The 13,179-nt window shown below is 47.3% G+C and overlaps 1 protein-coding gene across 6 annotated transcripts in view; it reads right to left on the bottom strand.

Annotated features, from left to right (window-relative positions):
* The window catches only part of FLNB (filamin B), a 124,875-nt gene that overhangs the window by 24,761 nt on the left and 86,935 nt on the right, over nt 1–13,179 (bottom strand). Inside the window, exons 25-33 of one of the 6 annotated variants that reach the window (XM_033132802.1) lie at nt 11,195–11,362; nt 10,045–10,137; nt 9,141–9,264; nt 8,000–8,156; nt 6,779–6,968; nt 4,690–4,937; nt 1,975–2,013; nt 1,117–1,219; nt 289–429 (exon numbers count right to left, since the gene is read on the bottom strand). In XM_033132802.1, coding sequence (XP_032988693.1) covers nt 289–429; nt 1,117–1,219; nt 1,975–2,013; nt 4,690–4,937; nt 6,779–6,968; nt 8,000–8,156; nt 9,141–9,264; nt 10,045–10,137; nt 11,195–11,362 — 1,263 coding nt within the window. Of the gene's footprint in view, nt 1–288; nt 430–1,116; nt 1,220–1,941; nt 2,014–4,689; nt 4,938–6,778; nt 6,969–7,999; nt 8,157–9,140; nt 9,265–10,044; nt 10,138–11,194; nt 11,363–13,179 lie in introns of all 6 variants that reach the window. The other 5 variants (XM_033132801.1, XM_033132803.1, XM_033132804.1 and 2 more) reach the window with 5 other exon arrangements.

Here is a 13,179-nt window from a genome sequence, read left to right as displayed (position 1 = left end):
GCCACACTTGGCACAGTGACAAAGACCAGCTATCACGGACCTAAGGGCCTGCACTGTGACCCGGATGCTCAGCTGTATCATCCCTCTGGAAACGAGCTGCCTCTGCTGGGGTCACCGGCTGTCTGGTTTCACAGGGACGCCCACAGCACATTCCCCAACCTGCTACTGAGAACTGTTTCCCACACAGCAGTTGACCGAACATCTGCAAACCTCCCAGAAGTTCAGGCTCCTGAATCTTGGGAGTCCTGCATGCGGGGCGTGCTGGCCAAGGCGCTGAGCACGACTCACCAGGGATGTGGCTGCCCATGTATTTAATGTGCATCTCGTGGAGCCCGACCTCCGTGGGGGCGTATCTGACGGTGACCGTGCCGTCCTTGTTGTCCACGATCTCAGGTGTGGCCGTCTTCCCAGAAGGCATGTGGACTTCTCCTATTGGAGCACAGGGAGACAGGGCAATGAGCCCACCAGTGACTTTGCCCGGAGAAGGCACAGGTGGCCTTCAAAAGAAAGGTCTTCAGATCTAAGCACACTCCCTGCTGTCTCAAACACTCAAGTTCCACAACAGGAAAATAGACACGAACCTGGCTTTATTTTGTTCCCTTTTGGTCCCACAAAATGCAGCAGGCAACTCCTAAGCAAATGGATTTCTACTTTGTACTGACAAATTAGAAGCTGAAGCAGGACTTGAGAAGACCACGAGAAGAGGATTAATTGAGCGCAGACTCAAAGAGAAGCCGGCATTAAAAGGAGGCAGCAGAGAAAGTAACATGGTACAATAGATCTCAGTGCCAATATCATATCTGGAAAAGTGGAAGAATGAGAGAAAGCGGGAAAAAAGGCAGAACAGGACGCTGACAGTTAAGAGTAGTTCTTAACCTGGAGAGAACCTCGGGCTCTCTCCAGGAGGTATGCAAGTTATAGAGGAGCCACCTCTTCAGAGACACAGAACATTCTGCAATCTCAGGAGCTCAAGCACCAACCCCTAGAGCAAGAACCAGGGATGCCGGGATCAAAACGGCAGGTCGGGGGGCAGACAGGTAGAACCACCTCCCGGTACCGTTCTGGAGACCTAGTGCAAGCAAGGGAGAATGGGATGGCTTTCATGACAGTGCTTACCAGTGATTTCTCCTTTCCTGACTGCGAACGGGATGACCAAGTCGAAAGGTTTAAACCCCAGGCCGTTCATGTCACTCACTGGGACATAGGCCTCTTCAGTGACCTAAAAACAGGAAGCAGCGGTCACTGGGTAAAGTGGACAACAGCGTGAGCTAGTGAAGCTACAGCGGGCAGAGCAACTGGGAATTTTGCAAGCAGTGCAGCGAGGATTTGGAGATATGGTTGCCCGTGTGGTACGGGCTTTGTGGAACTGGCCCTGGGGCCAGAGCAGAACCTGAGGGATTGGAGAAGTCATGTGACCAATTGCTAAAAATTACTAGGCAGTTTGCTTGTAAAATTCCCAGCAGTGCCCACGGGAAAATGGAAAAGTGAGAGACAGCAGTGTCTGTGAGTCCCAAGAGGCTCCATCTGGAAAGGTTTAGTGGCTTGTGGCCTGGAAAAGAAGGTGTGTTTTAAGTGGCAGAAAGTAGCAGCGGGTGGCTTTTGCCCTGAACAGACACCCAATGTGCAAAAGTGGTGGCTTTGAGAGTCAGCAGGAGGGCTGAAGACAGCTGTCCATCTTTCTCTTTAAACGTAGAGACAAACTGCACCGAGCGTGATCACACACATGATGGCTGGTGATTCATGGAGCGTGTACGATGACATGGGTGGGTCTCATTACAGGGAAAGCAGGGATCATCGTGATGGACTGATCGGTGAGGGACAAACCAATGACCAGGACACCCAGAGGGCTTAAGCAATCCCCAGAAGCAGGCTGTAGCTTTTCTGAAATGAAGTCTGAGTAAACACAGAAATGCAAAAAGGAAAAAAAAACAGAAAGTGTACCCAGGGCCTGAATCCAGGGGAACATGCATTTACCGGTGCCTCCTCCACAGCCATGACTTCCCCGTCCGAGGCCTGGTCGGTGGCAAATGAAGATTAGTAGGGAATCACATTGGAGGGACATTGCTACTCAGTAGATTCCACCACCTGAGGGCTGCTTGCTCCCCATCGGCTCCACATTGCACAGCAGGGAGCCTACCTCCTTCCCACCCTTGGGGTAAGCAAGTTGGCGCCCTCCTTCGAATGTCAAATCCACATGCCCTTTGAGCCCACAACCCCACTTCTAGGAAACAGAAATAGTAGCAGGTCTACAGATTTCTAGGTCTACAGAAATAGTAGCAGGAAAGTCCATAGAAGAGTGATGTATGCAAGGGTTTTCCTGGAGCCGTTTGGGGTCATGAAAACCGGAAGCAACTTAAAAGTCCATCTGTGAGGGAGTCAGCTAAGTAAATTCCGTAAGTCTGTGCAGTGAAACATGGTGCAGCCACGCTGGAGAAGCAGGCCCACCTGATGAATAGTCACGGAAGGCTATCTGCGGCACAGTGAAGGGAGAAAGCACGTTGCAAAGCAACATGTGTGGTGTGATCCCAGGCCCAAAACTGATGTTTGTTACGCAAACAGGGAAAAGCATGAAATTGGGAAAGTGGTCTCTTGTTATTTGCAATGTTTTAAAAGTCTTTATAAATTCATTTAAAAAAAAAAAAAAAAACAACCCATAGACTTCATGTTCCTAATCCAACTGCCCTGATGAGAGGGTCTCCCTCTTCTACCAAAATAAACAAGAGTCGGAAGGCCTCCCCTATGGGGGAAAGTCTACATGCCCACGTTCACTCTTTTCAGTGTTATTTTGTCATCTGCAGAAAGAGAGATTCACTTACAAAGGCAACTTTGTGAGCTTTGACATTTGGAACAGCCCAATAGCCCCCTTGTAGGGCCCTCTCAGGTTGGGGCTACTCAGATACTGGACAGCCACTTTCAGTGGCTACGCTATGGCCTTGGATCCAGGACGTCTCAATAGGAACACACAGATAAACTGCTAGATCCATGACTTCACGTGCAGGTCTTCTGTGTGATGCATTTAACCTGAAGAATCAGCCTGCTGGGTCTTCTTGAGATATTTGCTGCACAGGCAGTACTGGGTGTTCATGTCCTTTGGACCCAAGGCTGTCGAGGGAGGCAGGAAATCTACCCATAAGAAGCCGGGACAAAGCTTGGGACGGCAGAATGAAGACCCAAACCTTGGTACCATGGGTGATACTTCCTTTCTGTGGTCAGCAGTGGTTAGGGGGCAGTGTGCCTGCACAAAGTACTCGTGCTTTGTGTGCATTCCAGGGTCAAGGGGACATGTATTCCTAATGAGTTTGGTGGCCTCCACGTCAGGTCTCTGCTAAAATGATCCTCAATGTTTTCACACCAATTTTCTCACTCAGACTCTCTTAACATGGCCTATTATTCCCGGTTCATTGCACCAGCAAGGGCTGTGATCTCTGCCCAGAAGCTGTTCTTCCATCCTTCCCAATTCTAACCAACAAGAGAAAACCCACTACGGGCTAAGCACAGATTCTTAAAAAAAAACTACAACTGGGATCCTCCTCTGTAAATAAGGACACCTACTTTCTAGCTGCATTTCTGTCTGCCCTGAAGGAGAAAAACACTCCCAAATGAGCACTGTCAAAAATTGACATGTGTTTACATCCTTGAGACACAAAAGAGCCTCCAGACCTCTGGCACATTTACAGATAAACAAATGTCTACAGCAAGGAAAAAGAAGCTACAGCAGATTATAGACTGTCTGGAAGACAGACATGAGCTTCTGTTTGGAGTGGCGTCTTCACGCCCTTCTCTGTCGCTGCATAAAGTGTAATCATTAGAAGGGGCTTCGAAGGCTGTGCTCGGAGCCAGACCACTGAGGCCTATGAACTTTGTGGTCAAGTGTGGCCGCTGCCCGCAGCATCAAAGCACACCAGCTGAGGGGGACCGCACAGCTCGGTGGCTGGCGACAGCAGGCACTCTGGGCTCAGCGGACTTGACTCTAATCCCTGCTCCTACACTTCACTTGTAAAAGGGCCAACAGTGCTTGTCTTGAAGGCTAAAGGAGGGAACGCTCGTAAGGTTTCTAACCCTTTTCCTGGTTGAAGAACCTTAACAATCAGAGGAAGATCTAAAAGTCACTCCAATTGAAAATTAAAGAGCCGAGTCATTCTCTGGCCCAGAGGTGTACATAACGGTTTCCCTTTTTTCCAGATGTTCCCAGTTTCAAATGACAGGCTATTTCCCCTCAGATGCAAAGTTTGAAGCTTTACAAAACACAACTGGAGGAACTTAGGAGTCGCAGAATATCAGTCAAGTCTTCGGACAAAGCAGCATCCGGAACCTCTCTCCTCCAGGCCATGGACATGGGGGAGGAAGGAAGACCAGCAGAATAAAACACTGCAATGTTTTCCTTATAAACGACTTTTGTCTAAGTGTGTCTTTCTGAACTGTGTTTAGGCCAGGACACTGCCTAAGACCTTTAGCATGATGGATACTTTGGTGGCCGATAAAATTCCCTAAAAAGTCTTAGAGCCAAAGGGTCTCTGGGATTCTGGAGCGTCCTCTAGCACCTACAAGGTCATGACTGCTTAAGAAAAAAATTTTTAAAGAAAAAGAAACATATATATAGATGGGGCTGTTTTAGCCAGGGCTTAACTAATGGCAGCTGTTATGGTTTCTGCTGATAACAGCACGCTTGAGAGAAGGAATTTTCCTTACCATGACAGTGAAGGGGCTGTTGGGAATGTCGACGCCCCCAAAACGGACGTAGATGACATAGGTGCCTGGCTTGGCGGCCGTGTAGAAAATGTCATAGGTGCCATCCTCATTCTCGATAACATCAGCCTCACCCTCAGTGCCGTCTGGGGTCAGAACTGTGCAGGTCACTTTCCCCTTCCCGGCAGTCTTGGCGTCAACCACAAAGCCCACTTCCTCCCCGGTTTTCACAGTGGAGGCAATTCCAGGACCTGGAGAAGAGAATGGAAATTTCAGCCATGGACAGTGACCCTGGGGGCCTAAGAACAAAACACATACGTCTGTGTTGTCTGTACCTGTAAATGTGAGACCTTCAACTACAGCCACATATAGGGAGGTCCCAGAGATTGCCTGGGGAAGGCGATATTGACAGAAGCATTTCATCTATCATTTATTACATAAGGAACCTGTGAGCTCGGAGTGTCAGTGAAATGCTGGATCTGGCTCGCCACCATTCAAGAGTATGGGCATGAAAGTCAGCTTTCATCAACAAACAACATGTTGCATGTTTTCTTAAGTGTCAGACACACACAAAGGTGAGCAAAATACTGTCTCTGCTCTCAAGCTGCTCAAAATCTAATATGGCAGACGGATGCCAGGCATCAAGAATCACAGCTCAACCTGCTGTAGAAATGCTGAGGGGGACAAAGTTACAGAAAAGAAACATCCACTGTTCTTCAGAGAAGAGTCCTGCAGTACTTCCATTCAAAAGTTCTAAGACTTTATAGCCCAGGGTTTCCACATTGACAGAAGGCTTTCTCAGGAAAGGGGAAATGGCTGAATTCTGAAGGATGGGAGCATCTGGCTAGGGGAGACATACAACCTCTGTCCATCAACGATGACCAATCTCTTTCTCTGACTTGTGGCACCCCATTACACAGGATCCACACAATATCAGGGAGTGCAGAAAAGTCTAAACTAAAGCACACTGGCCAAAAAAAAAAAAAAAAAAAAAAAGGGGGCAAAGTGTGTAGAAGCAACAGGGAGTGATAAGAGCATGCTGTGCAGACATGAGTAGTAGAGGGAAGGCTGAAGCCAGTCGGTGGAAGGCCTTGAATGACAGACCGAGAGGTGTGGCCTACAGGAGACCCCAGGTGAGCAGTTATCTGCTCAGGATTCTGCCTGAATGAGAGGCGACAACAGGGCCTGGAAAGCAAGGAGGAAGTCCCCACCCAACACTGACACGCCCTTTGGTTAGCAAAGGCCATCCAGTCGTCTCTGGCACAGCATATACTCAGGAGGTGGCAGATTGGCCAGTGTTTCAAAAGTTATCAAATTTTGCAGTGGGTGAGCCAAAATGGGCCAAGACGAGCAATTTACAAGCTTGCCCTGAAATCCAAAAGATTTTCTCCATTCAGAATAAGACAAGATATGAGAGAAACAGAACACATCCAGGGTGGGGCCTATGATTAATTTTATTTAAGGAAGAGCAAATCTGTTTCATTTCAGAGATGGGGATTCATGTTTGGAAATCTGCTTGAAGCAGCAGCAGAGTTGCAAGAGCTGTACTTAGAAAATGAAGGGCCTGGGCTATTCAAATAGTCATGTCTTAGAAATGGAAGGAACTGTGATGCTCAAATATTCCTGGAGAATTCCTGAGAGACTTAGGCATAAGTCCCAAGTGTTGAGGAAAAATCTAGGTCCCTGAATGCGTTTCTCTCATGCTGGCCTACCATGATCTTGAATAACGAAACCATCGACTCATGAAAGGCATACATTTGCTGCTTTTCAAGGGAGCTACCTTCACAGTTGAGATCTCAACAAAGGCACCCACTTCAAAAGTACTACAATAATAGCTGCCATGTGCCTGGCACTGTGCTAAGCATTTTTCATGCCCGACCTCATCAAACCTTTGCAATAACCCCGTGACAGTCTTTGATCCTTAGAAGAGCTTCCTGAATTTAAACGTTCTCAAAAAGATCTTAAATCTTAGTCTGACTGATGCTCAGAGGGATTTAGTATCTTGCTAAGCTACTTAACAGCTGTGTGATCAGGGCTAGCCCCTGGACTTCTGACTCCAAAGCCCACGCTCCTGACCGTGACCTGCACTCACCCGTGGCCAGGCACTTGCTGGCATCGCCCGTCTGTGTGGCCCGTATGCGGTAGGGAGAGAACGGGATGTTATCCCCCCCATAGGTGACCCCAATCATGTAGCGTCCAGTCTTGTCAGGGATGTAGGTGACGGCGTATGTGCCATCTTTATTGTCCTGGACGATGGCTCTTTTGGGTTTTCCCTCCTGGTCCTGTGGATCAGAAAAATGTCATTTGGGATACTGTCACCAAGATATAGAAACGACTCATGGAAAACCTTGATACATGTTGCTCATTAATTAGTGCCTCTCTCGGGAGGAGATGGAATTACTGGCTTAATACAATTGAGTGTTTTTGGTGGGAAGAGGAGAGGGTCGCAGATCCCTTTAACACGGTGATGGACATGGTCAATTTTTTCTGTCAAGCAAACAAATAGTGTTTTAGCTCAAAATCCACTGACACTAGGGTGGCCAGGGGGCAGAGGCCCCTGCTTGCACACCGCCATATTCACTCTCCCTTCTCTCTTCATTAAGGACCCCAATTCTCCGCTAGGTGCATTGCTCCCAGAATACAAGACTCCACACTTCCCAGCAGCCTTTGCCACTAGGTATGGCCACATGATTGTGACAAATTTCTGGCAAATGAAAAGGGAGTGGAAGTCTTTTAAGAGACTTATCATAGGGCTGTATAAGAAAGCTGATGGAGTTGGAAGGCCCGGATTTTCTCCCATCTGCCCTTTTTCCTCCTCTGCTGTATCATGTGGATCAGATGGCCAGAGCACCAGGAGCCTTGTGGCCCAAGAGGAGACCATAAGGACAGATGCCACATGCTGGGATGGAGTAGCCACACAGCACCCAGGTACCCTGCCCCTCAGCTTCTTTAACACGAGAGAACAATCCATGTATTTAAGGCACTCATTTTAGGGTGGATTGTGATGTGTAGCAGAACTTAGTCCTACCTAATCCAATGAGTAAGTTAAAACATTTTAAATAAAAACATAGACATAGATACAACAGAAAGCAAAACACATGAGACATAGCAAAACGTGGTACTTAGAGCTATACCCTCAGACCTCACAGGCAAGTCTGTTTGTTTTCTTGCACAAGCACTGACTCTCTGGTGGGAAAAATCTGTCCAACATGAATTGGCATCAGGTCAGAAACTGGTTATTAGAATCCTTGTTCTCACCCCTAACCAGGGTGATCATTAATCAATGTGGCCCCAAAAACGATCTCCCAGTTACCGTTATCTGAACAGCAAGCAGGCCTTCCCCGGCGTCTCTGGCGTCGATCGCAAACTCCACAGGCAGACTGGCAGGCACGCCATAGGAACTGAGGCCAGGGCCACTGGCGGTCACTTTGCTGGCATCGTATGTGGGAAGCACCTTGACCTTAAAGGGACTTGAGAGACACATATACCCTCGGTCAGTATGGATTCATGTCAACACCACTACATCTGACCTCCCTTACACGAAGCAACGGGGATGGCAAAAGGGATTTCTAGAGCAGATAACATGGTACGTTTAGTCAATGTCTTAAGTCCAGACATGTATCATTGGGAGGTAGTAACTATCATACCACAGACTGGCTTTCACCGATTGCATTCCGGGGGATATAAACTAATTCCACAATTTGTTTGGGAAACACGGGGTTAACAATGTTTAGCCTAGTTTTATTATGCTAACACAATAGTCACCAAAATGGGAAGAGCATATTGGAACTTCAGTTTTACTATTTTATCTCATCTTCTTATTTTTGTATGCTAGTAGTAAAGTAATACATAGGTGTAATTTACAAATATTTCTACATAGTTAGAACTACATAGCTAGAGCTCTTTATGTACATATGTATATTAGAGGTATGGGTAAAACTTTTGGATCTTTAGTATGATTAAAAAAACCTTTGGAGGCTATTCTGAGAGGTGAAGAGCTTATGCAATATGTTTTTTATTAATTATGAACGAGGAGCAAGGCTTCTATCTCACACTTCCTGGGAATGCTATTGGCAACCAAATTCTCAAGTCAAGAAGTCAAAATCTTTGCCCTAATCAGAAAACTACTTGCAGCGTCAACAGAAAGAAGACTTTGATAAACTAATGTATTCCTTGTTTTCTTTTTTTTCAAAGATTCCCAACTCCTTAATTTCAGCTTGTCTTTAAGTTAATAATGGCTGAAAGGCACAAGGTTTGGGGGGGTCGGGGCAGAGAGCAGGGGCCACAGACATAGGGTCTAGTACGTTGTGACACCTGTGCTGAGCAAGCAGGTTCTCGGTGATACTTGCTGATTAGATGGATGGATATGTGGGCCACCAGAGCAATGCTGATGAAGCCTGCAGAGGGTTGGACTGGAGTCGTTTGGACCCCTTCCCTACGTGTCAGAAGCTTACCTACGAGGGATCTCTTCATCAGCATATTTTACAGAGACCATGTAAGGCCCTTCCTGGGATGGGGTGTAGGTCACTGTGTGTGTGCCGTCCCCATTGTCCACCACGTTCACCGGCTCCACCAGGCCTGAGGGCAGAGATGAATGTTCTGAGAAACTGTCTGGCCTGCCTTATACTCCACCCTGGGCTGAGTACACAAAAAGAATCACATTCATCCCCAAGAGCTATTGGTTTCCACTGATGAGTAACACAAAGGCAAGCAGGCCATAATCAGAGGCCTAAGAAATCACAGGACACAGGATCCCCAATTCATGGTTCCAGAAATGACCCCATGAGACACCTTTAGCTTGTTACTGGCGGAAGTACACTCAGTCTGCCCTAAAGTATAATTAAGGAGACGGCCCACACTTGTTCCTGCAGGGCGTATGGTGAAGGAAGATGCATGCTGCAGACATGATATATCCTTTCAAGATGGTTAGGCATGCTTGGGATGCAGGGCCAAAGAGTCCAGAACCTTGAACAGCAAAATTAACCAATGTGCCGGCCAGTCAAGACTTGTGGCCATCTTTGAGCAAAGACCACAAGTGCCAGCAAGCTGGGTGTAGGTGCGGGGCAGGTGAGGGTGCCAATCTCATGGGGTGAGGGGACCATCAGTGTGATGCCTGCAGGGGATGGTTGGAGATTATGTTAAAGCATAATCAAGGCATGCATTGTGTTGGCAGATTCTAGATCCCAGTTCCAAACATGAGCGTCAAGGATTGGTTAACAGCAGGGTAGGTTAACCAAAGCGAAACATACTCATTAAGCAAAGCAGAGGAGGGACATACAAGGCAATTTCAGTGGCGAGGCCAGCAAGAGGCATTCGGGTTATATAAATTAAAGCAGCAGCCAATAGGAAAATGCAAACCTGTCTCCATAAAGTCACCCTTCGGGTCACCTTTAAAGAATTCTGAAATGGCTTTCAAGGGGCTGCGCCATGACTGGGAATCTGTCTCATCAGCTAAAATTAAAAGGCTGTTACTGAAGAATCCGCCATAATAGAGGTACATATCTAACTAAGTAAAGCCTGCCCCTCTCTCTCTACACACACACACACACACACACACACACACACACACACACACTCTCTCTCTCTCACACACACACAAACACATCATGAAGCTCAGTAATTCTGTAGAATCAGTTTCCAGCCCCATGACCTCATTTCCCCCAAACCACTTCTACCCTGAGTTTAAGGGGGCATAGCCTCCTGCTGAACTAACTCCATCAAGGAGCAAGTTCCTCTTCACAAACAGGAAGCCCCCAATCTGCTACTTCTGTGAAGCCAAGAACACATCACTGGGGATAAACCCAGATAATTTAAGAAATTCAACAGAGAATTTAAGAAATTCAACATTGTAAGTGCTGGAAGAGGTAATGGGGTCGCAGTAAAAAAAGTGAATTTTAATGCACTTCAGAGCTTTGTCCCAAAATGGCCTGCTCACCTTACCAACCCCTAATCCCAGGCTGTCAAAAGGGTGGACCAAATTGCCAACAATGCCCATCCTCGAAGAGATTTCCTCTCTCCAGGGAGTTGGGACAAATGACAAAGCCATGTGTCACGTGAGCAGAGTATCTGTCATTTCCAGAAAGTGTGTACATGGTCCATGTGAGCACCAAGGCGTCTCAAACAGAAGTATCACCTCCAAACCCACCACCCACCCAAATCCAGAGCAACCCCAGTCCCCTCACAAATGCCGAAACATGTAATGAAGCAGCCGCACAATGATTCTACGTGCGAGCCCAAACACTATCTGCTTCATCTCACTACTTTAAGAAAATGAAATTAAAGCCATATTATTAAGTGGGGGGAAGACAGACCGCAAGAGGAATAACAGGCTGTCTACCTTTTAGGCAGGAACTTCTACTGTTTAGCTAGAATATGGAGCAATAAAGTAATTTGAGAAATTTAATTTTAAGTTCCTGACCAAACTTAAAAGCAAAGTATCTGCTCTGGGTCATGGCTGTCTCTTCCCTGGGCAGGTGAATGTTAGCAGGAAGGCAGAATGAATACTCACCCCGTGGGCCCAGGACCCTCACTTCCAGTGGGGCCAGGCCGGCCTTGCTGCTGTCCACCGTAAAGGACTGTAAGACCCGGGCTCGGACACCCGAGCCCAGCCCGGGGCCAGCAATCTTGACCTTGCTGGGGTCCACGACATCCTTCACAGGAACCCTGAAGGGGCTGCCTGGAAAAGAGGTCACAGGATTCTGAGCGTCCACTGGAAGTTGTCTGAACTTAGCACGTGAGAAGCCAAGAACCAACAAGATAACTTGAAGTACAAGACGGCAGGTATCAAGCATGCTATGCCACTCCCGTGTTCTAAGCTCCAGGCAGACATCATCAATCAATCACGGCAGCCCTTCTTCCTGATGCAGTGGATTCGGCGGTCTAAGCAGCCACCACCAACAGACCACCATAGGAAACCAATATGCCATTGCGGGTAAGAAAGGATACCTTGTTAAAAATAACCCCACTATGAGTTTTGTACTGGGCCAGGAAAAGCTGGGCTAATGTTTAACCAACTAGAATTCCCATGCAAGCAAATCAGAAGCTAGCAGGTTGCTGAACGTTTCACAGCAGCACCTCACAAGTTCCCTTAGCTATGAAGCCTGACACTGAGATAATCAACCAATACTTTACGAAATGACTCTGCCTAGAAAAATTCTGGAGTCCAGGAGAAGCTGGCATTAGGCTCTGGGAAGCAACAGAGAGTCTGAAACATAGAAAGGCACCATCTACATCTGATGGGAAAACTGCACATGGGCCTCCTTCTGTTATTATGCTCAAAAATGGCCATCTGCTTCAAGCGCATGGGTCAGCCAAACTCTCACCCCCTTCTACAAGGGGAATTCCAAAGTCTGATGGCATCCACTAGACTTTCCCAACAAAATCAAAATAGCTTTGTTGCCTCCACAAGCAGGAGGAACTCATCTCCACTGCCACCTGCCTGGCTGAAGCCACCAGGTCATCTCTCTGGCGACGCCTTCTACCCATTTTCCGAGCCCCACTCTCCTAACCCACGAACAGCAGAGTTGCAAAACTAAAAGGTACCCATGGCTCCATATCCTGTCACTGAACCCTGCTCTCTTTCTTCATAGCAGTTACCACACATTTTGGTCACATAAAGGCTAGACAGGAAGCTTCTGAGGCAGGAGCTTTGTCTGGTCCAGGGCTGAACTTCCCTTGATTAGTGATTACAGGAGTTTAAAAATCTATATTGAAAGAGCTGCAAGGACAAGTTTGAGGAGAAATATCACTTTTACTGAATTAAGGCTGAAATGAACATTTGAGTAGAATTACTTTGAGCTGAATGTCAAAGCTTTCTGATCAATGTGAGAGAAAGAATGAGGGTGAGGGTGTGTGCACAGTGTCACATGATAAGGGGAAAGAACAGACAGAATCAGGAAAGCGTGTAGTCAGGGGACACTCGGCTTCCTGGGAGTAGATCCAGAAACCCAAAAATAGGACCCTCAGCCTGGCCCTGCCCCTCTGTCTCACTCTGGCATATGGCTTTCAGGGCAAAAACAGCACTGACCCATCCAAGGCTCCTCCTGTCTGGGGGTCTCAGAATGGGGCGCTGCTCTCTTTCTCACTACACATGAGATAAGGCATTAGCTGACTTGGGAGAAGCCCTAGTGTCCTTGGACTTGCGTCCACATGACACCACACATTCACCTGCCCTTCTAGCTGTGTGTTGGGTGGCAACTGTTTCATTAAACAAACAGAACTAGAGCCTATGGAAATTCCCCTGCTGGAACATGAAAGTTAGAGAGCCTTTCACTACTTTAGTCATATATTTCTTTATTATTTAAATCATTTATAGCAGTGGGTCTCACCTAGGAGTGATGTTGTAGGGGGCAAATTCACCCCTAGTTGAGACATTTGGCAATATCTGGAGACATTTTTGGTTGTCACAAAATGGGCCACCTAAATACGCTATAGTGGGTAGGGCAGCCCCACAACAAAAAATTATCCCAAGGCGGGTGGTAGATGAGGGTAAAG

The sequence above is a fragment of the Rhinolophus ferrumequinum genome, chromosome 17, assembly GCF_004115265.2.
Source record: "Rhinolophus ferrumequinum isolate MPI-CBG mRhiFer1 chromosome 17, mRhiFer1_v1.p, whole genome shotgun sequence".
Lineage (NCBI taxonomy): Eukaryota > Metazoa > Chordata > Mammalia > Chiroptera > Rhinolophidae > Rhinolophus > Rhinolophus ferrumequinum.
This window is presented reverse-complemented; position numbering and strand designations above follow the sequence as displayed.